This window comes from Pseudorca crassidens, chromosome 17 (genome assembly GCF_039906515.1).
Source record: "Pseudorca crassidens isolate mPseCra1 chromosome 17, mPseCra1.hap1, whole genome shotgun sequence".
NCBI classification, from domain to species: domain Eukaryota; kingdom Metazoa; phylum Chordata; class Mammalia; order Artiodactyla; family Delphinidae; genus Pseudorca; species Pseudorca crassidens.
Genome location: NC_090312.1, coordinates 75,007,705 through 75,034,356, shown reverse-complemented (window position 1 = coordinate 75,034,356; position 26,652 = coordinate 75,007,705). Strand labels below are relative to the sequence as shown.

General features: G+C 43.7%; 2 protein-coding genes across 6 annotated transcripts in view; one reads left to right on the top strand and one right to left on the bottom strand.

Moving 5' to 3' along the window:
* Positions 1-5,221: 5,221 nt before the first annotated feature.
* Positions 5,222-9,067, top strand: BHLHE22 (basic helix-loop-helix family member e22). The gene has a single exon (XM_067712216.1). It carries the CDS (start codon positions 6,263-6,265, stop codon positions 7,361-7,363), a length of 1,101 nt encoding a protein of 366 aa, XP_067568317.1. The 5' UTR covers positions 5,222-6,262; the 3' UTR covers positions 7,364-9,067.
* Positions 9,068-16,434: 7,367 nt separating this feature from the next.
* Positions 16,435-26,652, bottom strand: part of CYP7B1 (cytochrome P450 family 7 subfamily B member 1) — a 185,388-nt gene continuing 175,170 nt past the window's right edge. For all 5 annotated transcript variants that reach the window (XM_067712210.1, XM_067712211.1, XM_067712214.1 and 2 more), the window contains exon 6: positions 16,435-21,895. In XM_067712210.1, the coding sequence (XP_067568311.1) occupies positions 21,608-21,895 (288 nt within the window). In that variant the 3' untranslated portion in view covers positions 16,435-21,607. The remainder of the gene's footprint in view (positions 21,896-26,652) is intronic.

The window sequence follows — 26,652 nt, the reverse complement described above, 5'->3', positions numbered from 1 at the left end:
CTAGGAGGAAAATTTATGTCTCAACACACCATCAGTTCACAGTAATCTCCTTTCTATCATATATGGTAAGCATAAGCATCGTCCACAAAAAGTAAACCAAGAGAACTGCTTTTACTGAATAAACACATACTTGAACGAGAAATGTCTTGGTGATTAAAGTATCCGAACAGTAATTCAGCAATTGCTTTTCACTAGTCAATTAATGCCTGAGAGCACTGAGTTATTTATAAAGTTACAGTATTTTTTTGTGTAAAATAACTAGTTCAGATCCTGATTTAGAAATTAATCTGAGACTTAATTTCTTCCATCAAATTATGTATTTATGATAAGTTAAAGAATCATATTTTATCACAAGTCCCTAGAATAATAACTATATCCCAATCTATAAAAACAATGTGTGTGTAAATGTAACACACAAACTTCTATTCACAAATAATTAGCTTCCAGGATTGTGTCTAGCAACCTTTAATGACCATAAACTTCCAGCTCATCTTTTGTCATCGCAATCACTTTATCACTAAAATAATTTTTGAGGCGTAAAATAAAGTGTGTCTCCCATATTTGAATATTTCATATTCAGCATTTAAGTATGCTGTTGTCATCCACCGCTACATTCTCCTCATTGCCAGGAGATGGCGCTATGGGTTTTAAATCTCAGAGCTAAAATCCCAAAGCAGAACTGAGCCCTTTTTAGTTTGTTTCTTCCTTAATTCGTGGACAGCAGACAAGCCCTAAACGTGTTCACTTTTTTATCCCAACAATTTTTCTTTCTCCAAAAAAAAAAAAAAAATCGAATGTTTTTCAAGATTCGATAAAGATAAGCTTCGAAAGGAGAAACACGTGTAACACAAGTATTATCAGTCCCTAGGGAGTGTCACTGAACGCAGGAGTACGTCCAGGTACGAAGGAGGGAGTGAATTCTTCAGAAACTCTTTTCACAAGTTTTCCTCTATCCGTGCATACTACCCGATCGCTGGGGTCCCAGCAGTGATAGACGGGCGCCAAAGTCTTCTCTCGCTATACCGTGCCCCTCCCCTTAAAAGTGGCGGCAATGGGAAGATCCCTCGGGAGCCAGGTGAGCCCTTCGCTGCGAGCCCGGGCACCCGCCTGCGCGCCCGCGTGGGGCGCGCCGTCTCGCCGAAAAAGCTGCTTGTCTGGGGGCTGAGCGGTTCCCTTCAACGTTTGTTCAAACTTCAAACAACTTGCCGCCAAACAGTCTTGAGGATCAACCTCTTTCCTTTAAAATACACAAAGGGAAAATCTTCCCGAAATAACTTTATATCAACAGGTTCCTGCTTTTCCAAGGTCGAAGTACTTGGAATTGCCAAGAACTTCAGATCAATCGTAAGGCTGGGGCCCTTGGCGCACTGCCAGTGATGGTCCAGCTCCCAGGGCCCCGGCACCCTCGCTGCCCTCCTCCTCATTAGGCCCGCCAATCCCCAACACACACGTGGACCCATAGCATCTCTCTGCAGTGAGCTTTGAGGGACCTAGCCAAGAGGGTAAGAAAATATTGATGACTAAACGAGGCCGAAAGCCTTGACTTCACCTTAATGGGGTTGAAGCTCTCCGCCACCAAGTAGATCCTGCGTTCCCAAACCCGGCGGGGGCGCAGGATGATGAACCTCAGCTGTGCGGGCTTCAAGCTGACCCAAGAGCCACCAGTCGGCGTGGGGCGGGCGAAGGGCGGGGGGTAGGCAAATGCAACTTCAAGGTCACCGTGCCTCTGACTGGGGCTGGAGAGCGGCCAAGGGTGCACGGGCCTTGAGCACTGGGGGCGCGCCCTGCTTGCGCGCGCTGGACGCGGCGGAGGAGGGCTCGGAGCCAGTACTCCTCCGCGGTTTTGCGACAGAAAGTCCCTCTGGGTCGCCGCAGTCCCTGCCTGACGCGACCTCCCAGGCTGGACTCCGCCGCCTCAGGGTATGCGCAGCCCCCAGAGGGTTTCCGTCACTCTCAGGGAATGTGCTTTTCCTGAGCAGCTCCCAAGCGAAAGTTCATGTCATTTTTACCAAACTTTGCTTTTTACTTTTTAGAATGTTCTCAGATAGATAAATTGAAATGCAGACACACAAGGAAAATTCTCCCTTTCAGAAAACACAGATACTCAAATCCCAGTCTTTTGGGGTTCTCCTAACTTTTAAATCTAGATAAGTAATAAGCTGTTTATCAGGGCTATAAAAATAACAGAGAGGAACTCCTGGCTTTGCTCTTTAATGACGAATTAGATCGTGTTCCGTTCTGATTTTACGTGGGTTCCTACTTCAAATTTCAAGCAAATATTAAGGAAGACGATCACTAAGAAATGTAAGTGACCTAAAAAATTAGTTTGGTCTAAAACTCAATAGCTCTGTAATTTCAATGCGGTGCGGCTTGCTGAGTATTTAAGAGTCCTTTCAAAGCCGTAGGTGTGTTCCTTCCTGCTGTAACAAAACTGTATTCATCTTTGCACAACATGCGCTGGCGTCTGTAAATTTGGTACTCAACACTCGGCCAAGAATGCTCCCTATCCTGATATGTGTCTACCAACCAGCCTCAATGCGCCAACCAGCCCAGTACCAAGAGCGCCCTGCTGGGTGTCCCTCGATGGCGCCCACCCCACCGTCTGGACCACGGAGTGGCCTGAGCTGCCCCACCATGACTGGGCAGAGGAAACAGTCCCCTGCGTTTCCTGTCCCCCAATCGCTTCGGTAACTCACCCTGACCTTCTCTGAAACTGCACAGACTCAGGGGATTTCGCTTCCAATGTTTCATTTCCAGGGGTCATCTGTGGGTCAGAAGTTTTGGCCGCGGGCTAATTTCCCACCCTTTCTTCCCAGGCAACCAGAAATTTTTTATTTTGGCTTTTCCTCTGCTCTCCTTACAACTTGCTAGTTATAGCAGGAACCCAGGCCCTTTCCCCTCTTCTTGACAGAGCAAAGTTCAAGCGCAGAGCTTTCTGGAGCTCTTACGGCCAGAGGGTGCTAAGTGAGCAGGTGACGTTAGCCCTTCACTGGCCCGAAACCAGGCGGCGGGATCACTCAAGTGAGGAGAAAGAGCCTAGGCCGTGACTTAGGGCTGGCGACGATTAAACCAGGTAACGAGACACCGGGCAGATGTGTTTTCATTGCCCTGTGAGATAAATGCAGCGTTAAGTGCCTGACAACTTCCCAGAAGCAATCAGCAAAAGTTTACGAGTGCATAAACCTCAAAGACCATTCCCCGAAGGTTGTTATAAGGCCCACATTTAAAGCTCCTATAAATTCTTCGGCACTTTCCAAAATCTAAGTTTCCAGGGACTATTAAGCAGTCACCTCCTCCGAGGAGACCAGGGGGATTTTCTTGAACCGCCAAGGAAAGAGGTTTGGGGCTCCTACTGAGTGAAATAAAGCTGCGCAAAAGTTTGTTCCGGAAGTTTCGATGGCGGAAGCGGGGAGCGGGGGAAGAGGAAGGAGGGCGTGGAAGTGGGGTCCGGGAAGGGCCAGGAGGTGCTCTTCGGGGCTGAGTTATCTGACAGCGGCGCAGGACCGGAGTCTGTCGGGGGTCGCGGATCTAGCGGCATCTTGGCCGCTTTCGGCGGTGGCCCCAGCTTGGCCAGTCCTGTCCCGCAGGGCATAGCCCCATGTGGCGCTCGTAGCTAAACCCTATAGCTCCCACCCGGCCCGGACATGGTAGCTCCTTCACCCTTCTAGTGCCCACTGAGTGGCCGGCAGGAATACAGGCGTCCTGCGGAAAGTGCCAGCGCTCTAGAAAGGGGAGCCGGAGGGAGAATCGAGTCAGACACTGGAAACGTGTCTCCACTCCGCCCAGAGGCACGACGGTGCCAGCCTCGGTCCTCCCCTAAGTGGCCAGAGTTCTTTGGTCAGTTAGTATCAGGCACACACGACTCACCTATGTTTACAGAGAACCTTTGTTTATGAGCCCGGTGACAACAAAGCTGCTAATTGAAAAACAGTAACAGGAGCGTGTCGTTAGCTTCCTAAAGCTGGAGGTTAATAGCTGCGCGCGCCGGGGGACGGAGGCGGGAGGGAAGCGGTGAGCGAAGGGCCGCCCCGCACGTCTACGTGCTTTGGGGTCCCCAGGCGAGACACGTGGGCCGGCTCGAGCCTTCCAGAGCCGGCGGCCCGGGTCCCAGGCTGGAAAACGTCCCGCAGCTCGCCTGCTCTTTCTCAATCTTTGGGATCCAGTCAATCCCAAGGCACGAAGGTAGCTGATGACTGCGTAGCACTTCTGTCCCGGTGAGACTGAATCTCAGGCAATTATTTTGAAAAGATACCGCTGGGCCCGTTTTCCTCAGGTGAAAATGCAGACGTTTCTATGCCGTCCTCACCCCTCCTTTATGAAATAAGGCGCCCAACTGTTCTGATACTACCATTCAAAAACAGGTTCTGTGGCGAACCTCATTTGTGAATCTATTACAGAGATTAATAGATTATTTCTCCTTTTTCAACTAATTCTCAGTGGGGAAATTTAACCATATGGTAAGGAGAGAATTAGAATTTCATCACATTAGAGCAAAATGTAATGAAAAGAGTCCAACACCTGGGGCCAACTCTGAAAGCCACAATTAAAAGGTTTTTAATGAAACCAGAGAAACCAAAAATTTCATAAGCTTCAGTAATTCTGCCACATAAGAGAGATTTACTGGAGGGTGTTGGGAAATATTGTTTTTACTTATGTCATAAGGATGAAAACCAGCCGCTAAATACCATGTGCTCCCAGATACGGGACACAGGAGCTGGAAGACCGCGTGTACCACTTCCCATCCGAAGAGGAGCACTTGTTTTCACACTTCGCCTTCCTCTCCCTCTAAGAACCGAGGCAGACCCAGATGTCCCTGAATGGCTTCCTAGCTATGGCGGCTACGTTTCTGGGTAAATAAATGTGCACAAATGTCCTCCTTGGTGTGTGAGACGATCTGACTACCGGTGAAGTTGACTCTTCCGAAACAGCTGGATTTTCATCTTGAGGAAAGTTTGAGCAATCAGTTTCTTCCTGTTTAGGAAATCCTGTGCTTCATTAATCACCATCACTGTAGCCGTTCTTTGGAGACGGCTGCAAAAGCACCCCCCTCCCTTTAAAAAAATCTAATGGGCTGCATACGCAACTCGATCTTCATTTTCTTTCTCTCCTCCTCCACCCCTCCTCTCCCCTCTCCCCCAGCACCGCCTCAGTCCGGGTAGGAAATGGGCAGGGAGTGGGTGAGCGGGGGCGGAATAAGGCAGTGTGTTCGGGGGGGGGGCGGGGGGGGGCGATCGCTTTGCTGTCTTACTAAGAATCTTGGGTGAATTTGGGGCAAGCCAGCGGAGACACCACTTCCCCCCGAAAATCCCATCTCCACATCCAGACCAGAGTCATCCTAGGAACAGGGGTGGAGTATCAGCCTCCCCCGGAAAGGGTCATGTAGCACAGGATGAGACAGTAGTGGCGAGGGAAGGGCAGTGGGGAGGGGGGTGCAGTGGGGGGAGGCGTCTGCTTTCCACGGGACTCCCAGGCTTCGCCGCCGATCTACAATTTGCTGAAGGAGCAAAGAACATCCTCGGCTCTAAGTAGGGCTTTTAGTGTGCTCATTGATGAGTGAAAGTCGCCACACATGTCAAGCTAAAGGCAGTTGTTGGGTTACTAACAGGACCCAGCGCCTTGCAAACATATGCGCTAAGCTGTGTATACAGATGGCAGGCAGAATAATGGAGCAGGCGCCTTTTATAAAGCTCTAGCTGCTGCCTGTCTTCAGACCTGGGAAATGAAACTATTCAGACTCGCGGCCAGATAGCGCCTGCGATTGTTTGTTACCGTTTTAATCCTATTAATTAAAACGTTAACCTGATTGGGTAGAAAGCTCTGTCCCAACAGGCGACTCTTCTTCATAATAACCTACTCAGAGATAATGATGTAAAAGACTCCCCCGTCTGTGGCGGCGGCTGGTTGATGGGTCCGGAAATCTCTTGAAGGTGAATCCAAGCAAGATAAACGGTGCGGAGAGAAGGCGCGGGGCTGGGCTCAGAGCGGCGGCGGCGGCGGCGGCTCCACTCCCTCCGCGCCCACCCTCCCACCATGCGGGGCCGCGGCCCATGGTGAGCCCCAGCAGGCAGCACCATCGGCTGGAGACGAAGAAGAAGAAGAAGAGGAGGCGGCGAGCGCGGGGGAAGGCGAAAAAGAAAAAGAAGGGGAGAGGGCTGCCAGCAGCACCGGGACCGACGCGCGCACCAGCCCCAGAGCCCGGCTCGGGCGCGGCTGCGGCGCCGCCCGACTCCCGAGCCCAGGCGGCGGCGGCCGGCGCTGGACCATGGAGCGCGGGCTGCACCTCGGCGCGGCCGCCGCGGGCGAAGACGACCTCTTCCTGCACAAGAGCCTGAGCGCCTCCGCCGCCAAGCGCTTGGAGGCGGCTTTCCGCTCCCCGCCCCCGAGCATGGACCTGTCCCTGGCGCCGCCGCCTCGGGAGCGCCCGGCGTCCTCCTCCTCGTCGCCTCTGGGCTGCTTCGAGCCGGCTGACCCCGAAGGGGCAGGGCTGCTGTTGCCGCCGCCCGGGGGAGGCGGCGGCGGCGGCGGCGGCGGGGTGGGCGTCCCCGGGCTGCTCGTGGGCACCGCCGGCGTTGGGGGCGAACCTAGCCTGAGCAGCCTGCCGGCTGGGGCCGCTCTGTGCCTCAAATACGGCGAGAGCGCCAGCCGGGGCTCGGTGGCCGAGAGCAGCGGCGGCGAGCAGAGCCCCGACGACGACAGCGACGGCCGCTGCGAGCTGGTTCTGCGGGCCGGCGGCGCCGACCCGCGGGCCTCCCCGGGCGCGGGAGGCGGCGGCGTCAAGGCGGCCGAAGGCTGCTCCAACGCCCACCTCCACGGCGGCGCCAGCGCCCCCCCGGGGGGCCCGGCCGGCAGCGGCGGCGGGGGCAGCAGCGGCGGGGGCAGTGGCGGCGGCGGCGGCGGCAGCGGCGGCGGCAGCAGCAGCAAGAAATCCAAAGAGCAAAAGGCGCTGCGGCTCAACATCAACGCCCGGGAGCGCCGGCGGATGCACGACCTGAACGACGCGCTGGACGAGCTGCGCGCGGTGATCCCCTACGCGCACAGCCCCTCGGTGCGGAAGCTCTCCAAGATCGCTACGCTGCTGCTCGCCAAGAACTATATCCTCATGCAGGCGCAGGCCCTGGAGGAGATGCGGCGCCTCGTCGCCTACCTCAACCAGGGCCAGGCCATCTCGGCCGCCTCCCTGCCCAGCTCCGCGGCGGCGGCGGCGGCGGCCGCTGCCCTGCACCCGGCGCTCGGCGCCTACGAGCAGGCTGCCGGCTACCCGTTCAGCGCCGGGCTGCCCCCGGCCGCCACCTGCCCGGAGAAGTGCGCCCTGTTCAATAGCGTCTCCTCCAGCCTCTGCAAACAGTGCACGGAGAAGCCTTAAACACCCCCCACCCCCCGAAAAACATAAGACCGACCCCAAAGCTAGAGGAGAGTGAAAAGCTGCTCCCCACCCCCCTTTATTTGGTCCTCTCGTAGTCGTGAAACATTTGCAGAGAAAACAAAAGCAGAGGCGAGAACTGCGGAGAACTATCAGAGACAAACGGGACTTCTGGCCTCGACATCCCCAGAATCTCGGTCTTCGGGGTGGGGAGGGAGGGAGGAGGGAGGTGGAGTTGGGATAGAGTATGGATGTCTTTTTTTCTCGGAAAAGTGGCAACTTTGGTGGCAGCCTAGACCGCGAGGAAGCAGAGTTTTCCTTTAAGGGTAAAAAATAAGTTGAGAAGTAGGTGTTATTAAGCGTGGAGAGTATTACGTGGCAAAATAGTAATCCTACTAATAATTGTGAATTTGGCCAGTGCTGAGGGGGAGAGGAGTCGTCCGGGGTTGGGTGGCTTGTGGCACGGAATATTCATTCAGACAAATCAGAAAGGGCACTTGAAAATAAATTTTGATTCTGAGCCAGGAGAAAAACTTGAAATGTAGATTTATTTAAATGAAGAAAAGAAAAACAAAAAACAAAAACAGGAAGAGACACGTTGCTATGAAAGACTTGTATTTTTTATTGTCTCTGAACTTTAATCCTGTGAAAATGCTCAAAAGTTTTGGCAAGAGTGATATTAAAAAAAAAAACTGACTATGGCTGACAGAATTGCATTTAAAAATATTTATGTGCACCTTGTTACTTTCCACTCTGCAATGATGTATTAACGATTCATGGTATTTATTTGTTATTCTTCAATGACCCTTCCACATCAACAGTATTTATTCTGTGTTAAGGTCATGGGGTCTTATGTGCAGATTTTTTTTTAATGCCTCTAAAATTCTGTTTTATAGATTAACTTATATTGTGTGCCAAGTGTTTAAAAGGGTTTATTTGCCAACAAATATGAAGAGACATACTGATGTATCTGAGCTGCTTAGGTTTATCAAAGGTCACCTGGATATCTTCAGCTGCATCATCCCTGTATTTAAATTGAGCTTTAATAAATTGCTTCAGTCCAAAAATTACAGGAAAGGTGTATTCTTAATTGATGAATGAATTGATCTCTTTTTTTGAAAGGGGACTCCTTTGCATTCTAAAAAGGAAAGACATCACAGCAATAGATCCTATAAGTAAGAACATGCTAAGCAAATATTTTTCCAGGCTGTGCTGTGCATTTTTAAAAGGTCTAATTTAATTGCTTTTAATATATGTATACATATATAAGTTATTTTAACTGTGGAGAATTATTTAAGTTGAAAGACTGGTTTGATTTGCCTATGGTGTGAAATCCTTTGTTATTTTTCTAAAAAAATTTTTAAAAGAAATAAAATAAAACTAAGGAAGAGCAAGAAGCTATTTACCCAAAGCGAGCTTTCAGTTTTAGTTTGCATGGCTGTTTGCCTGCCTTTCTATCCTACGAAAATCAAGAAAACCTTTTTTAAAAATGGAGTCCTGCTATTTTCCACTCCTTGCAGATAATACTAATTCAGTTTGTCAGGTTGGATGATGAGTGGGGAGCTATGATGGATCTATTGGCGGGTTTTGGATGTGTAAAGAATGATATATATATTAAATAGGTCAATCAGACTATGACAGCTATGTACAACCATTTGTATGTGTATCTATGTCAGAGAGAATCTTTATTAAAATATTTTGATCAAACATTTCATTATGCTGTGCTTTGTGGAGGGAGCAATCACCTCCCTTCTGTGTTACTCTTTGCTTGAAAGGTAACAAAAAAGAAAGGAGTTTCAGAGAAGGTGGAACTAAAGTTTTGTCAGGGATACACAATTAGGAGCAGCCCTAGTTCACTTGTTTACTTGTTAAAGGACGATGGCTGGGCCTGGTCATTGGAGGATTGATAAATGGGGTCAGTGGTGAGACCCAGAGGAGGTCCAGAGCTCCTGTTTGCTGGCACGAACTTTGAAGGCCCTGCCCTCCCTGGAATTCTTCTCCCACTCTGTATGGCATTGTTAACTACCATGCCAGGGCCCATCAGAGAGGGTAAAGTTTCTTAAAGAGTTTTTATCAAAATTTCCATCTCCAACTTCCTAAAAGCCAAGGAAAAGCAATGGATTTGGATTCTCTGAGGAAGGATTGTATTGTGGCTTCTTCCCCCTGCTTTTTTTTTTGTGACAGAAGAATCAACCAGGTTGAATTATATGCGTAAACAATGCCCATAGAGATTTTTTTAATGTTCTAGTGTTGCTTGTTAATGAGATTTGTAAGGGAGTATGTGTGGATTGGGTTGGGCGTTGATTCTATTAAAGAATGTCTGTATAGGCTTGTATTTGGACTTTAATAATGCCCTCAAATTTAGAAGGTTTGATTTTTATTGTGGTGGAGGTTAAAGAGACAGTGATGGTGAAGTTATAGTGTTTCCTCTGTAGGCCGTTTGCTAAATGCGTTTTGGTCTGTGTAGCCTCAGCCCATAATGATATCCCTAAATGCCATCAAACTTAGTGGGGGGTGAGGGAGGGTATTTTCTGCTCCACTTGCCATCAAAAAAGATTAATCAGAACCTGTAACTTTTCAGAAAATGTAACAGCAAAGGGCCTTGAAGCTGAAGCCCTCCCAGTCTGGGAGTGGGAGTAGAGGGAGGGAAGAGACCGGGGCAGCCCCCAGGCAGGAGGAGACCTGTCTCTCAGCATTTACCAGACAAAGCCTGGGTGCGTCTAATTATGATTATTAAAACAATTTCCATGACGATGTCTAATATTATGTTAATTTGAAAACAACTCTGTATGAAAACTGTCTACTATAATACCTAAATTCATTTAATGAAACACATCGTTAAGGCAATTAAACCTCCTGGATGTGATTAAGAAACATAATTATGACACTGTTCTGCGCCATAATTGGGTGCCTTTAATCAAGGGGTAAAGTGATCAGCAACACAGCCATTAGTTTGTATTGTTCTGGCCCTGCTGTCCATCATTCTGATTAGGAATTAACCACAGCCGCCATCAGTCGAATTGTTTTTTTTTCTTTTTGCATGTTAACATTGTAGGGGACACGTTCGCTGCAAGATTCAACTGCTTAATATTTCTCATTATTAAGAAGGCTTCCTTGATGTATTCCCTCTGTAACCTCTGTGCTGTTCAACTAGTATTAGAAATAGTACAAATAACAAATCTTGAACTTCAGGAGAAAAAGGAAAGCTCACCCTCCTTTCACCCTTTAATAACTCAGTCTCCAGCCCTTAGTCCTGAAGGAGACTGGAAATGATTGGGGGTCGGGGAAAGGAGAGGATGTTGAGAATAAGTCGGAATGTCAGACAAATATGTACAATTGTGCAAAGTAGCAGGGTTAATAATATTTATTTTCATTTTGCTAATTTCAGACAAATTAATTCTCTTTCCAAATCCAGGAGCTGACCAGCGTTGGGTTCTAGGAATAAATGTGGGACATCTAAAAGGGGCAGGGGAGGACTTTTCGGTGATTTACTTAGGTGGCTTTCCCTGCGCTAACCCCAATGTTTCCAAAGTTTCATTAGCAGCAGCTTTTAGGGAAGGAAACCAATGATTGAAGAGAAAATTCTTCCCACACCCGGCAAAACCCCCGGCCGCTTTCCGGGGCCCCTGGACTCCTGGATTTCAGCCCAGTATGGAAAGTTGGTCCACACACTTGTGGGCCCCAGTATGTCCTTCCAGTGTGCACCATCTACTTCGGGACTAGGTGACTGAATACCAGGGAATCAGTGTGGTCTTGCTGAAGTGCCCTTGGGCCAAAACAGAAATCCTGGACCCTAAAACTGCGGCGTCTGCCAGAGAACCTCGGTCAGCCCCAGAGCCTTCGTCCACCGCGCTTTGGGGCGTTTCTCCCGGGAGCAGGGGACGATCCCCGCTGCTCAGGTTTCTTAGGAAACTGACACTGGGCAGAGGAGGCCGAGCGAGGAGCCAGAGTCCCACCTGGGCTTTTATTCCACCGGTTTCCTTCTCTAACTTCTGTCTAATTTCAATTTCCTTCTCTAATTTCGAATTCCCATTTAGGTCTCATCTCCAGCTTGACATGGGGTACCTACAGGAGTGAAGCGCGTTGAGGCTTTTCGTGGACTCCTACAGGACCAGCAAATGATCACCTTCGAAGAGCTCACTAGTTACCCCTCCTCCCTCCCCGTGGTGCCTGTGTGTGTGTGTGTGTGTGTGTGTGTGTGTGTGTGTGTGTGTGTGTGTGCGCGCGCGCGCGCGCGCGCGCGCGTGTGCGTGAGCGCGCGCTCAGCAATGCGCTCTCCACTCTCAGTAGCTGGGCATCCCCTCCAAGACCCTGTGTTGAGCTTAAATTCCGCTCCCTCCTATGGCACCCGGCACCCATCCTTCCTGCCAACAGCTCTCTAGGGAGGGTCAAGGCTCCACAGGGTTCCCGTCTCCGCGCTCACGGCCCGGATGCCGAAACCCAACCTTTCTACGCGCCCGGGACCCTGAGATTGCTCCAGCATGAGTGGCATTGACTTTTCCAATGTAATGACTTATGAAAGATATAATCATGTGTTAAATTGAATCCTCCGTTTAACTGTTAATGGTGTGCTCTGGGCACATTTACGTATTAGATGCTATGGTAACTAATTACCACTAGGAAAAAGGATAACACACTTCCCAGACTTTGAAAAATAATGATGAGAGTTCACTTCCCGGCTCGCAGCACACAGTGGCGGCTCTGCCGGGCGGAGCGGCAGAGCGGAGACCCGAACGTGTGCCGGTGGAAGGAGGGAGGTGATGAATCCTGGTCGGGAGAGGCTCCTTGGTAAAAGCTTTCATGAAAATGCGATTCAATGGGGAAGTGAGGGATGGGGAGGGCCCACTATACGGTGCTGCCTCTAAACAGAATTAAATTGCAAAACAAACGTCAGAAAGAGAAGTATTCTTTTAATTAAAATGCAGGTCAGGCTGAATTAATCACGTGCCAAGCAACTTTACATGAATTAACATTTTTTGTTGTGTGGGCAAAATACATGAGCCCATCTCCTTCAGGGTCTGCGTTGGCGCTTATAACTTGGATGCCCCTGGATCCGCCAAGCCAATGAGCTGCGGGTTGATTTAAAGCTGGCCTTTTACATCAGACATTGGGCACAGTCGAAGGAAACGGGAGGGAAAACCAGGAGACAGCAACTTAAGGGTAAAAACAATTCTCAGGGTAAGAGTCTTTTCCTCTCCCCGCCGGATCTCTCTGGCTCTTCGAATCGGTTGATGAGTGTTTACAAGAACCAGGGTTCTGTAGACTGTGCAAAATAGCCAGGTGTCTGTTTCGCCCCAGGGCCAGGGCCAGTGTTTGTGCTGGGACCCGGGAGGGCAGGAGGAAGGAGGGGGCGGCTTTTCCCACAGGCCAGCCTGCCAGCCCAGGGTTGCAGGCAGAACGACGTCCACAACACGAGTGCCCACCGCGCTACTTTGCTCAGGCTGCGCCCCGGGAGGGACTCGGGATCCGCAGCCGCAGAGCACCCCTTCTCCTGGTCCTTCCCCTGCACTGACGTCCTGGGCCCCTTCTGCGGGGCGCAAGGCCCTTCAACCTCTAAGTGCCTAGGGACAGAACGCGAACTTCGGGGGCTCTGCCTCAAACTGTCTTTCGAGGGGAGGCACTAGGATGGGGTTGTCCCCTGACCCCCGTGGCCTGGAGAGTTCACCCGCAGATGACAGGCTTGTAAGAAGCACCCCGCAGCCGAGCCAATCCCGGGAATTCTGTGAAGGCGTCCCAATTTTAAGCCCCAAAGAGCTCATCGCTTCCTAGCAAGGCAAAGAAAGTGTGCTCGCTTTCCTTGAGGCTCGATTTTGGTTAAATTCTATCACTTTTCCTAAATGACTCGTCTTAACATAATCCAGGAGACTTGTGGACTATTGCAGAACTATCAGGTCCCCCTGAGTGCGTGTGCATGTGCCTGTGGGACTTTTCTTTCTTTCCTCTCCCTTGTGTTCCCGAATTCCGACGATACAGAAATACAGATTAGAGAGCTCTGGAAGAGAAATTACTGGGCTGGGAAGGTTAGACTGCAAAGGGAAAGAGGGTTTTGCGGTTACCAGCCCTCCAGCCCCCAATATATCATGGACAAGCCTATCTTAGAAGTCACCAGGATGCTCAAGATGGGGAGTTGGCTTTTATTAGGCACAAGGTGATGTCGTTTTCCTTCCCAGCTTGGGAAAGAGTTAATTCTTTCCCAAAGACGATAGTTGCCCTTGTCTTCTCAACCTGATTCAGAGATGCAATAAAATATGAAGCAAATTTATGATCTGTTTCAAGCACTTTATTGCTGTATTTTTAAATTCATATATGCACATATAAGAACTATGATCTGTGAATAATTTGAAATGTGATACTAGAATGATACATTTTAGATAAAACATAACCATATCTTTATATAATTGTCTCAGATTAAAAGAAAAAATAGATTTCTAATGTGGCCCAAACTGAAAAACTAATGACAACCATAAACTGCTAACTAACCATAAATTAACATCTTCATCAAATGCTAAAATGGTATCAGTGGTTATATAAAGCAATTATTATTTCTCTTTCTAAGTTTTAGAATAAAGTTCAGGGATATTTAAAGGACCCATTATTTACCAATGCTTCCCAATCTTAAAGATTTCATATTTTATTAGGAGGATGGTTGCCACTCAAATCTTCTATGTTAATAAGGATGTTTAGAGATGAGAATTTAGTTTTAAACATAAAAATGCTTCATGGCCTAACCTCATTTTATGCATTTACTCTGCTCTGGTAATTACTGAAGAACTTGGTGTAAGGATTTGTGTCAAATATCCTTATCTCCTCTCTGAAAATGGAAGACAAATAATTTCTTATTATGTGAGAGGGTCAGATTATGTACCCAACCGGTTAAAACACTAAATCATGCACTGTCTGTTGAAGCAAGTGCAGCTACATTTGCCATGCACAGTCTCTTTCTGCAGAGCTGTGGTCAAAATTCAGATGCTAAGCTGAGCCTGTCCCCTCCATCTGAGACTTCCATGAAAAAAAAAAACAGCAAAAGATTTTCTTAACCAGGCCTCCACAGAAACATGAAAAGCCATGAAAGGAAAGGAAATCTATCTATTAAATCTATGAATGTATCAGGGCGCAGGGGCAGGGAATAACTTACTTTAATTTTCTTTTACAGAAGCATCAGGCATATATATCTTTAAAGTGTAGATCTCTCAGAAGAGTGTAATTAAGTAAAATCTGGAATTATTCAACAAAGTAAGCTCTTTTTAAAACTTAGAAAATTGTGTTTTTATGAAAACAAAATACTGATTTGGACTATGGAGGATCTGGGTGGAACACACGCAAATTATCTCTGCCACTCAGGTGTTACTTCCTGTGTGTTGCCCTATTGGGTAGTTATTGTGGATAAACATCTCCAAAGGTCAAGGATTAACTAAGATCTGCAACTGGCTAAGTCCTATGATCACTGTTTAGTTTAACTTTTGACAAGCATTGTTTAGTCTGAGGACTTTCTTCTTTAAAAATGAATACTATTTTTATAGCTTTTCTTGTAAGTCTAAAATTAGTTTAAAATAAAGTTAAAAAAATACTGAACTTTAAAACATGGAGAAAGTACTACTTCCTGTATGCTTCTAGATTAAAAAAATTCAAAAGTGATTTCAAATACTTTAAAAACTATTCCATTTAAAGTATAAAACAAAGGCATTTATAAAATTTTAAATATACTGGCCAGTTCTTAGAAGTTATAGAATGAAAGTACACTTCATTTAAACAGTAATTTGAACATGAAAGACAAAATCACTTACTTAAAAATGTGGGTTGTCAGGTAATAATGACATATATGTTAACTTTAATGGTTAGTTCTTAGAAATAAAAGTTACATGAAATAAATGTTCTCTTGCAAACAAATAAGAATCTCCAGCTAATATGTGCTTTATAAGTGTTTTAATTTGACTCAACGATAAACCATTAGGTATTACTACATTTACCTGTTACTTCTATTGCCCTAGTTTCTCCTATAAGCACAAAACTTGTAAGTTGTAAGGGAAGTGAAATACCTCATGAGTCTATTTCTAAATTTACTTTCTAGGTAGTCTGGAGTATATCATGTCTCTCCTTATAAAAATGAATACATTTAGGAATTAAGAACATAAACTATACCTCAAAAAATTAACAAAAACTGTACCAAACACACTTAAAATTACCAGCATAGCCACTATCTTTTTTTCTATTCAGCTATATCCTCAATAGAAAATGCACATTATTACTCACATGACCATGGATAATGCCAGACAGTTCTGCAAAATTATTGTTTACTCAGTGTTCTTTAGAGTAAAATTGAATGCAAAGATAATTATTTCATAGATTGTCCATTTAATGACATAATTTACACTAAGTGTTCAGCAATACTGAACTGCCTAGTTCAAATGAACAGGAACACTTTGAGTCTAGCGCGATCTTTAAAACATTAATGGAGTGTTTCTTAGAAAAGCTAAGTGTCCCAGTAAAATGCTGTATGTACAGTTACTGAAGAAGCCACACTTCACCAACAGCATGTTCTGTGTTATGTTTTATTTACAGCTTGCATTTCAGCTCTATGAATACACAGAATAGTGTCCAAATATTACTCAGCCTCATTCATTATCTGTGGTAAAGTGATCTGCAGAAGACGAAGACCACATCTCTCTTATGTGGAAAGAAATGGAATCTCTCTCCCATTCTTGTTGTTCTTATACATCTCTCCACAGAATAATAGCTATTATTAAGAACTGCAGCCTAGCAAGGTCAGCCTGGTTAAAATAAGCTTGTTTCAAAACTTATTAGTCACTGATATTACTTGGATCTGTTTTTATTTCCCACATAAATAACTAAGTGAAAATACATTGAAACATATTCTGAATATAACAATTAATGTACTTTTATCGAAAGTATGAGAAAATAAAAATATATGTATATGTATGTGTCGGGGGGAGATGGGGATTTGGGGATCTTCAGACAGCAAAATTATTTCCCAAATAATTTACTATTTGTAATCAAATCTTCTGTCACCCAACATGCTCCTAGTAGGGAAATAAGGGGACACAGTCATTCACCTGTGCTTTAAAAGTTAATTTATTGGCTTGTTGTAAACTTAAAAAACAGCATTAATTGAGTTACAAAGCACTTGCATTTCTTACCTAAGGACTTTTCAAGATAATTTGCTTCCTCATAAATCCACCTATATACCATTTTAAAATCAAAAGAGTATTAAACAAACATTCAGGACAATTATTTTTTTAATATACAGCACTCCTCTGCTTAAAAAATATTTTAAAATGTAAGTATTGCCAAATTACCTCCTTTAAAAAATTGTTCAGGAGAGATTTTCACGAATTACATTTATCTTACTCAAGACATTATAAACAAAGTAAACATTTAAGCAAAAAAGTTCCATCGTCAATGATCACTGATTTAGATTAACAATCTGAAGTAGACTAAGTAATAATTGCTTTAGAGAAACATTAGAGAGCTTTATGTGATCATCCACTGTAATTTAAAATAATGCTACAGGGAACTTAATCTTGGCTTGCTAACTTTTTCCTAATTGAGTATGTGAATATGAATACCTAATAATGCAGTTCAAGTACATAATGGTTTGCAATATTGGCAAATTTAATAGATTAAAGCAGTGTACATTCTCAGGCCTATAATTCTTGTTTTATAATTATTGACATTGTTTTATACGAAGATCAAAGTCTAGATAGTTTTTGTGCTTTGATCTTTGAAATTGTTTTTAAGATTCTGCGGTTAAATTTGAAGAAGTAGCTTACAGGAAATGCTACCCAAATTATTTTTCATGAGAAAATAAACAGAATCATGCAAATTTTGAGTACAGAAGCTCCTCTGCCTCACACTTGTGACCCAAAAGTTAATGAGAAAATGGAGAAAATGTAATGAAGTACGCCACGAAAGCCAAACAAGGCAGATAAAAGTCCCCGAATAGGTTGCTTATCAGCATTCCTTACTCAGTGATAAATAGCTTTTCCCTGAATATCTTCAGAGCATTTAGTGTTTGCTAACTGAATGCTTCATTACTGTTGGTCATTGATATAAAATAATATTTTTAGTTATTCATTTTCTTTCATTTGAAATTTAGAAGAGGCTTAAAAATGAAAAGATGAGTTTTTACTATATGTAAAATACAGCTTTTAAACAAGTCTGAAGCCTCAATGATTGTATTTGGTTTTCATGATTTTTAACATATAATCACAATACTTGATGTATATGTTTTATTGTATGTAATTAGGCTCACAGTAATTTCTCATTAGAGAACACTAATTTGGAATGAGTGATGGAAGTTTCGTTAGAACTGGTGATGAATCAGAATTTTAAAATAGTTTTAAGGAGATGATTTATTACAACTACATTTATAATAAATTAGTTGGGTATGTATTGTGTTCTCTAATAAATTATGTGTTCTTGAAGAAGGGTAATCCAGTGCATAGCATCACATCTTGGATAGGGGAAATGCTCAATAAGTGTTTGACTGAATAAATGAATAATGAATTAACTAATGACAAAAAATGGTTCCCTTTAACTAATACAAAAGAACAGTTTTTAAAAGGCACAACATTGTCAAAGTATCTCTTTTACACTTTCAGTTTGTATATTGCATTACACTTTTCAAAGTCAGTTTGCACATCTTACTGTGTTCACTACTCATGATGAACCCTGGTGTCAAAAGGCCTTAATATTTTTATTTTGCAAATATGGAAACTGAAGCACTGAGAGGCAAAGTGACTTGTTGATGAAAACAAACCAGTTATGTCATAGCTAGAATCCATGTCTTTTAACTTATTTCTCCACGACATTTATTCTATTTATAAACAATCTTTAATTACCAGATTTAAGCCTGTCACAAGACTCTCTTGTTTTGGTTCTGCCACCCATTGCTTTTATGTAATACTTTACATAATACTTCTACTCTAAATTCCTTTCGCTATAAATTAAGCAGAAATTAGAATGGAATACTTTTCTGTGCTCTCTCTGCTGTAGCAGCACAAAAGTGTACTACTAAGATGAATTTAAGAATCTGGAAGCTTCCACTTCAGGCAACATGGTGGAATACATGTCCTAGTACAAAACGAATGGGCTATACTTTGTGGCAGGCAGAAGATAAAGCTTGGGGCCCAAGCGGGGCGTGTGTGTGTGTGTGTGTGTGTGTGTGTGTGTGCGTGCGCGCGTGTAATCCAAGACCTGTACACAAAGCCAAGAATTTGCAGAGACAGCACCCTCAGTAAGTGACTTAGAAAGAAACCTTGCTCCACAGAGAAGGACTGTGGGTGTACTTGCCTGTCTCAGCCTTGACTTTGGGTAAAGGGGAAAAAAAACCCAGAAAGTCTCTCCTGTCTATTCCTACTCATAGGGTTGCAGTCTGGCTGATTTAGGGCTAGAACCCACACTATCTATGTTGTTCCCAATCCCCTTTCAAAATACTCAAGTTGAAAATGTAAAGTGATCTGAAGTTGATAGTAACACCAGCAGTCAGACAAAAGCAAACGCAAATTCTCTCTGGAGGTGTGAACTTTAAACTCAGGTCTTAAAAAAATGTCCAGAGATAAAATTCCAAGGAACATGGGCCCAGTAAACAAGCCATCCTGAGGCAGAGTTAAAAGAAAAGCAAACTACAGAATCAGACCCACAAAACACTGATGATGTGGAAATACCAGGTACAGAATGGAACACAAGTCTGGAACATCTCAGAGAATGAAGGCTGACACGGCCTGTGTGTGTCGGGGCACGCGTGTGTGTATGTGCGTGCGTGCATGTGGGCGTGCGCACGCGTCAGTGTGTGCGTGCGTGTATGTGGGCGTGCACACGCGTCCATGTGCGCGCGCGTGTGTGCGTGCGTGTGTCTGCACGTGCGTGTGCACGCATCTGCGCACACGTGTGTGCGAGCGCGCGTGTGTATGTGCGCGTGTGGTGAGGCTGCTGATGACAGGGTTTGCAGCTCAGGGTGGAGGGTGGAGCACACAGTAGTGGGAGGACGTCTAGGTTCTCCTTTGGCCTCTCCCCCCAAATTAACTGTCCCACCAACACAGTTTCCAACACTGGGTAAATAGAGCATTAAAACATGGTGGGTGCACATTATGGGTTACTATACAGCAGTTAGAAGCAACAGATTAAATATACATAAAGTAATATGGATATATCTTTAAAAATATAGAGTGTAGTTAAACATTAAGAAGAATAATGATTTATAGAATATACATTTATGAAAATTAAACACATATGCACCCAAGATAATAACATATGTTTTATAAAAACACATACAAATAAAAAGATACACACCAAACACAGACTATTTGCCTCTGATGGGGAGGGGTATAATGGTGGCCATTAGCGATAAAATAGAACGAGTAAATAAAGCCAGAGGGCCTTGTTTGGGCCAATTATAATTGTGTACCATGAGCTAAGGGGCATAAGGCATGTGATCACTCAGTCCTATGAACCTGAGGTTAAAATAAAAAGAAGGAAGAAACAAACTCGATGGACGGGTTAAAGAGTAGAATAAACTGGCAGAGAAATCTGAAGATCAAAAGAAATTACCGAGAATGTAAATTAGAGGGGGAAAATACGAGGCAAAAAGGTCAAACATGGAGTACAGAGAGAGATACAGGAGCCTGAGGGAGGAAATATTCAAAGAGATAATGACTGTGAACATTCTACACTTCATGAAAGACACCATGACATGCAAGCATGATAAACAGAAACTAAGAACATCAAAGACAAGGAGAGCACGTTAAAGCTGTCCGAGAGGCAGAGTACCTACTGAATAATTAAACCGAATAAAGGCTAACCTTTTCAGAACATGAGATATCCTCAAAGCCCTGTGAGGAAATCACTGTCAATCTAGACTTGTGCATCTAGCGAAATCACCTTTCAGGAATGAAGGCAAAAAGGAAAACATCTTCAATCTGTCAAAAACAAAGTTTAGACTGGTAGACCTTCACTAAGGTGCACTTAAGAGTATGGACTTCAGGAAGGAGAAAATAAATGCTAGAAAATCTATTTACTTACTAAGTATGGTTAAGTATTTTATACTGTTATTTTTAAAATCAATTTCCTTTTCAAAAACAATAGCACATTTCCGAAATATCAGAAGTTCCAAAGAATGCAGCATGAATTAACTGGGTTTAATGACCTGCTTTGCCTGTTTATATATGGCATCAGCAGTTAGGTAGGATGCCAGACAATCACTTGGCAATCTGATACTAGCAATCTTTGAATCCTCCACACTATGCTGCATTGTGGCACATGGAATTATACTGTATTACATAATGTTGTAATTCAAATAAACTCCAAGTCCAAGAGGTGAGGCGTCAAGAACAAATACTGCTATCTAGTTTCTCAGTTGGTGTAAATGGAAGCATTTAGGAAAGTTAATTCCAACACTGGCATAACCCTTATAGTTTACACTGGAGTCAAATGCTACAATCAGTCCTGTACTGAGCTCAATATTTACTCCTACAATAAACCTAATACTAATGTCTAGGGCGATTGCTGAATATATAATAGGTTTTTGTGTGTTCTTACACTGATAAATCTTATCAGTGTCTCACTTGAACATGAGTGGCCTTATATAACCAGAAATTTTGTTCTATTGAGCCACAGTATACAAAGTAATAAAGAACATTTACGGATGATAAAATATTGAAGTGAAGTTGAAGCATTTAATCTACTGCAAAACTCATTTAATGCAAACGTACCCTGGCAATATAGATATTATTGATATTATACTTGAAGGGAACATTTTCATCCAGTGTATCTCATGGAAATTTAATTTCCTTCTTCTCTGAGAACTTGGAATTTGTTAGACTGTGTCCATTTCCAGCACAAATTTCCATTAGTACATAAAGTGTATTCTTACATATTAGAGAAGAATTTGGGACTTTAGAAAAATCCCACAGTGTCAAGTCTACTGCTGTGACGGCACATTGACTATGACATTGCAAATCACAATAGGTATGAAGAAACTTAAAAAAAGCTACTTTAAGTTAATCATTATGTTGATTTTGATGTCAATTTCATGCCACCATGCTGTTTCTTTCTTTCTTTCTTTTTTTTGATGGGTTTTGTGAGGAAGTACAGACTGGACTTAGATCAAACAGAAATTGGCACTTTTAAAACAAACAAAGCAATTACATTTGAAGAAATTAAAAACAAATAGATGAGCTAAGGACATTTAGGTTAGCTTTGATAGATTTCCTTTCTTTCCTTTTAGCTTCTTTAAGATTTTACTTTGTACCTAAATAAAACATCAGAGTCTGGATACTGTATACCAAACAAAAAGCGGTTGTAGTTTAGTTCTAAGGGCTTATCATCAATTATTTCTGAATCAAAATAAGTTAAAAATACAACCAACAATTGCTTTATCTCAACTATTGCCAAAAATCGGCCTGGACATTTGCTGACTCCAAATCCAAATGGCATGTGGTAATACTTCAACTTTTTCCCTCTTTTAAAAAAGGCGGTTTTCTTCTTACCACTTTCTGTAAAACGATCAAATCTAAACTCCTGTAAAGAAGAAAACAGAGTGTTAAAATAAAAAATTTCCATGAAATAGTTTGAGTTCAGGTTCACACAGTTGCCCGCTCTCCCTGCCCATCTTTTTTTTTTTTTGCGTTACGCGGGCCTCTCACTGTTGTGGCCTCTCCCGTTGCGGAGCACAGGCTCCGGACGCGCAGGCTCAGCGGCCATGGCTCACGGGCCCAGCCGCTCCGCGGCATGTGGGATCTTCCCGGACCAGGGCACGAACCCGTGTCCCCTGCATCGGCAGGTGGACCCTCAACCACTGCGCCACCAGGGAAGCCCCTCCCTGCCCTCTTAAAAGGCTTCTTTTAACCCAGAAAATACCAGGAAGTAAAACTTAACTAAGTGCAAATTACGTATGAACTTTAAAAAAACCCGTGTTATTAGAAAATTACTTCTCCCATATCAAACAAATTCAAACTTTTCTATATGACTTTTCTTCACATTTCTCTCCTACACTGAGTTTCCTAAGTATAGAGGCAGTATTTCTGTTTTTGTTCTCTAAGGTGGGTCTCCACATACGGGCACTTGAAATACCAATGCTGGGTAGAGGGAAGGGCTCCTGCAGAGCTACCATGGTTAGCGGACAGTGAATCCTACTGGCCCCAGAGGCTGCCTACCTAAGGATCCCTCGTGTGCCCTTCTCTATCCCTTCCCATCAGCTACTGAGGGATGAGAAGGATGAGTTTAGGATTTAGTGTTGGGATGAAATAGATATTAAATAATAAGATTCACATTAGGCACTAGAGAAGAACTAAGCCACAAAATCGGTCTGGCTTGTGTTTTGACGTTGTATCGACTTTCTCCTATGACAGCTCTATTTAGAATGAGTGTTCTTTGGGTTAACTCTCTTGGCTTCTGAGTTGTTTTCACAAGTAAGTTATAGTACTTGTTCCAGAAAATTACGGGACTGGTTTATGGAGGGTGTTGGGTCCTCCATCTTAATTTACTCTCGTGTGAGTCTCTGAGAGGACACTGAAGGACCTTATTTTAGCCCATGGTGAATTAAACCATCGATTACATTAACGCACATGGCACGCAGGACAATGACCAAGTCTTTCCCGTACGCGGTGCTCATTAGCATCAGACCTGCTCAGCTCACAGCTTTGCTATGAACTATGAAGCCAAAGGCAAAGAAGCAGGTCAGACTGAAAGCATTTAGGTTATAGCGAAAACCCTACAGTTCACGTATAAATCCTGAATCCGTCACAGATGATCTGATTTTCTCACTCAATGCCAGTATTCATGTCAGCAAAATCATTTCCTTTAAAAGTATTGGTTTTATCCCCAATTACCTAGGATACTGATGTTGATAAATATTCAAGCTTAGAGAACACATTTTGTGTGGTTTCTATTCCACCCCCTAAACTTGCAAGTTGATGAAATCATAATGGCAAAATTAATCTGCATCAGAGTGCAAGTATATTTTCCCACAGATAGTTCTGGGATGTATCTGGATAGGATCTAACCAGTGCTAACCTAAAAGTATCTGTCCATCCTTGTAGTACGGATAAGGACATTCTCTGTGGACATCCACTTTGTTACTGGAGATAGGATGGCTATACGGTACTCTCTCCCAGTAAATCTTTTTCCATTACTGGGGCCCAAGCCTGCTTGCCTGGGTTCAGTACAGGTACTTCCTCCTTCTTACTGACCAATCTGAGGAGACCAGCGCTCTTCCCAAGAGCTCGTTCCCTAGGCCAAACCAGTTGATGTCAATTTTGCCACAAAATGGTTTTCTATTCTGAAAAGCTCTCCCTGTGGTCAGTCCTATGGTTTAAGCCAGAACATGCAAAAGGAAAACTTAGCTTGGGTTATGACTTCATAGTGTGCTGATATCATAAATAAACCAGAGACTGTCATGGCTTTTCTATATTTCTTTGTGTACATGAATATGCAGCTGAGAAGTCACAGTGACCAACAAAGAATGCCGAAGTGCTCTCCCAGCCCTGTCATGTTCAGTTAGCATACGTTCAATACCCCCAAACATCTAGTCAACCAGTAATGTCACTCCTCTAGTTTTCCATCACCTTCCATTCGATTTCCTCACAATAAATATCATAGAAATTCCTATTTAGTTGTTTATATTATGAAACAAGAAGGGAAAAGGCCAACTTCTTTTGCTCTGTGGCTACCATTAAGCTCAAAGGGCATATGGGCATAAATAGCTTTTTGAGTCAAAATTTCTTCTCAGTTTGTTTTCCGTTGCCAGGACATGGAGAACCCAAGCAGGAGCCAATTTTAGGATGGGCTTGTGGCAGCTGCTAAGAATATAGTCTGGTTTTAGAAAAAAAGAAGGGGTGTAATAGTCTCACCCCAGAAATTCTGGGGTCACAGTGACATAGAACAAAAAGTTAGAAAGCTCAAGATGCTTTGATCTTTGATCTGGAACAACTTGAATACAGGATTTGTCATGTTGCAGTGACCACAACAGCTGGGTGCTTCATGATTAAAAAGGGTCAATTAAATGCAATATTATTCAATGGAGAAGAACAGAGAAATCATAAGAGAAAAGCATGAGACACTGAAATTCCCCATCACTCCTCTACTGACTGTTGTGGTTGTTCCTCAACATCTTTCTTCTGCATGAGATCTCTCGAGGCACCAATTGTGGTAATCACATTGCTCTGGCCTCTCACTGATTTAGGAGAGGGTGTATGAACCCGTCTCTCGGTGCTACAGGGGAGGAGTGTATGGGGCCATCTGGGAGAAGTTCTCTTCTTGTGAAGAAAGAAAAACACGACAACATGGTCCATCACTCTTCCTCCTCTAGACCTGGTTATATGTGAATATGATGCCTGCAAGGCTGCAGCTATGCTGTCACCAGGCTGAAGCTAGCCCTCAGGAGATGGCAAGCCAAGAAATCCCAGGAGACGGGAGGTGTCACACTGTCTTATTTATCTCCATATTTTCGAAGCCCCACCAGAGTGCTATGCACAGTGAGGTTCCATAGATGTCTGTTGAATTAGTGAATAAATACATGACAATAAAGTATATTTTAAAAGCAATCTTCAAACTTTTGAAGAAAACAGAGATATTGAATGAATAAATAAAGATGGAGAGAATGAAGAGTAGATGAATATTCAAATAGAAAATGTTTACAAATGGAAAATGGTATAATATTTAGTACTAGAAATAAAGATTGGGTAGACGATACAATTTCCTGGATAGAGAAGAATTTTGGGTATGAGTGACTGAGGAACACTGCATACCACCCTAATCTGTGTCCTCCAAATTTTGTTTAGTTCGGTTCAACAGCTTCTTTTTAGCACTTCCTGTATGTGCAGCATTGAAGTTTGGTTGCTCAGTGGTTGATCAGTTTATGTTTGTATCCTTGAAATGTACTAAATGGCACAATCTCTATTCCAGTTTGAGAGACAGACAAAAAATTATTGAGAGTATTTCCACATTTGTCATGACTAGTATATTCTAATAATAGTGGAAATAATCAAAAGAATGTTGATACAACAATTTTTATAGTGATTTAGAATTTTTTCAAGGGCTTTCAAATTTATCACTTTATAATCCTTACACCTCCGAGAAGTAGGTTGGGCAGACTTGCATGAGGTGAAATAAGGCTTTTCGTCTTCAGAGCCTTGGCGGGGGGTTGGGGGTACGTCAGAGGCTTTGTAATTACTTTGTTGTTTCCCTGTGTCCTTACTTTAGGAGGCTATATGGTTAAGGTAATGCGTTACCATCTTAAATGTTGGCTGTTTCTTCCCTATGGCCCAGCCCTTTATACCTCAGCACCTCCATAGAAAAACCAACCAATAGATCTGGTCTTCTCCATAGCTCTATTTTTGGATGCTGCATTTTGGCAGAAAAGTAATCATCACCATTTACTGATCACTTGAGAGCCAGTGGCTAGAATTCTGGCTGACAACTGACAAATTTGAAGAAGCCTTCATAAAATTTTTAAAAAGTATCCATTCCTAGTTAATTAAGAGATCATCTAGATTTTCTTGGGTAGCATTTAGACCGATAAAGAAAGAAAAGAGAATTGGGAACAGGTGGTTCCTTTTGCTCTCTCTCATTGTTTTAATTTCACGTGCCAATTTTCTTTTCCACATCAGCACGTGCCACCCGACTGGCTAACATTACAATAAGCTAAGGAACCCATATTCAGGAAAAGAATACTTCTTAACACAGTTTACGTGTTGCTAGCTTACAGGCCCAATTAGGTTCCCAAACATTTTTTGTTTAGCCTACATTGCGTTTTAAACTTAATTTCTCCAAACGTTTAAAAATTCTAAGCTTCACCCAGGAATCTGAAGTTTAAAAAAAATAATAAAAATGACTTGGTCGCATCAGGTCTACATGCTTGTTAAGGACTGAGGGTTGGTTCCAAAGTAGCCACATGGTCTCCCTTAGATGCCTCCTGGGCTGTCCTTTCACCAGAGTTCTCACCACTCCTGATAGTATTGCTATATTTACACACAAGCCACCTCATCTACTGGATCTAATTAGGCCCCGTACACATCTGAATGTGCGATATCTGTAGTGATTTAACGTTTCAACTTAAGTATATTTTCACTTTCAGAACATTCATCCATCTCAGCACCTCCTATTTATTTCCTTCTATGGGTCTCCTGCATGCCAGGCACTGAGAATTCAGAGAAGGTAAGGACAAGGTCTCTCCCCTCCTGGAACTTACAGTATATGGACACACAGGCAAACAAGTAATTGCAAAATACCGTGGGGTGTGCCCCAAAACAAAGGTACACCCAGGCCACAGAGTGAGC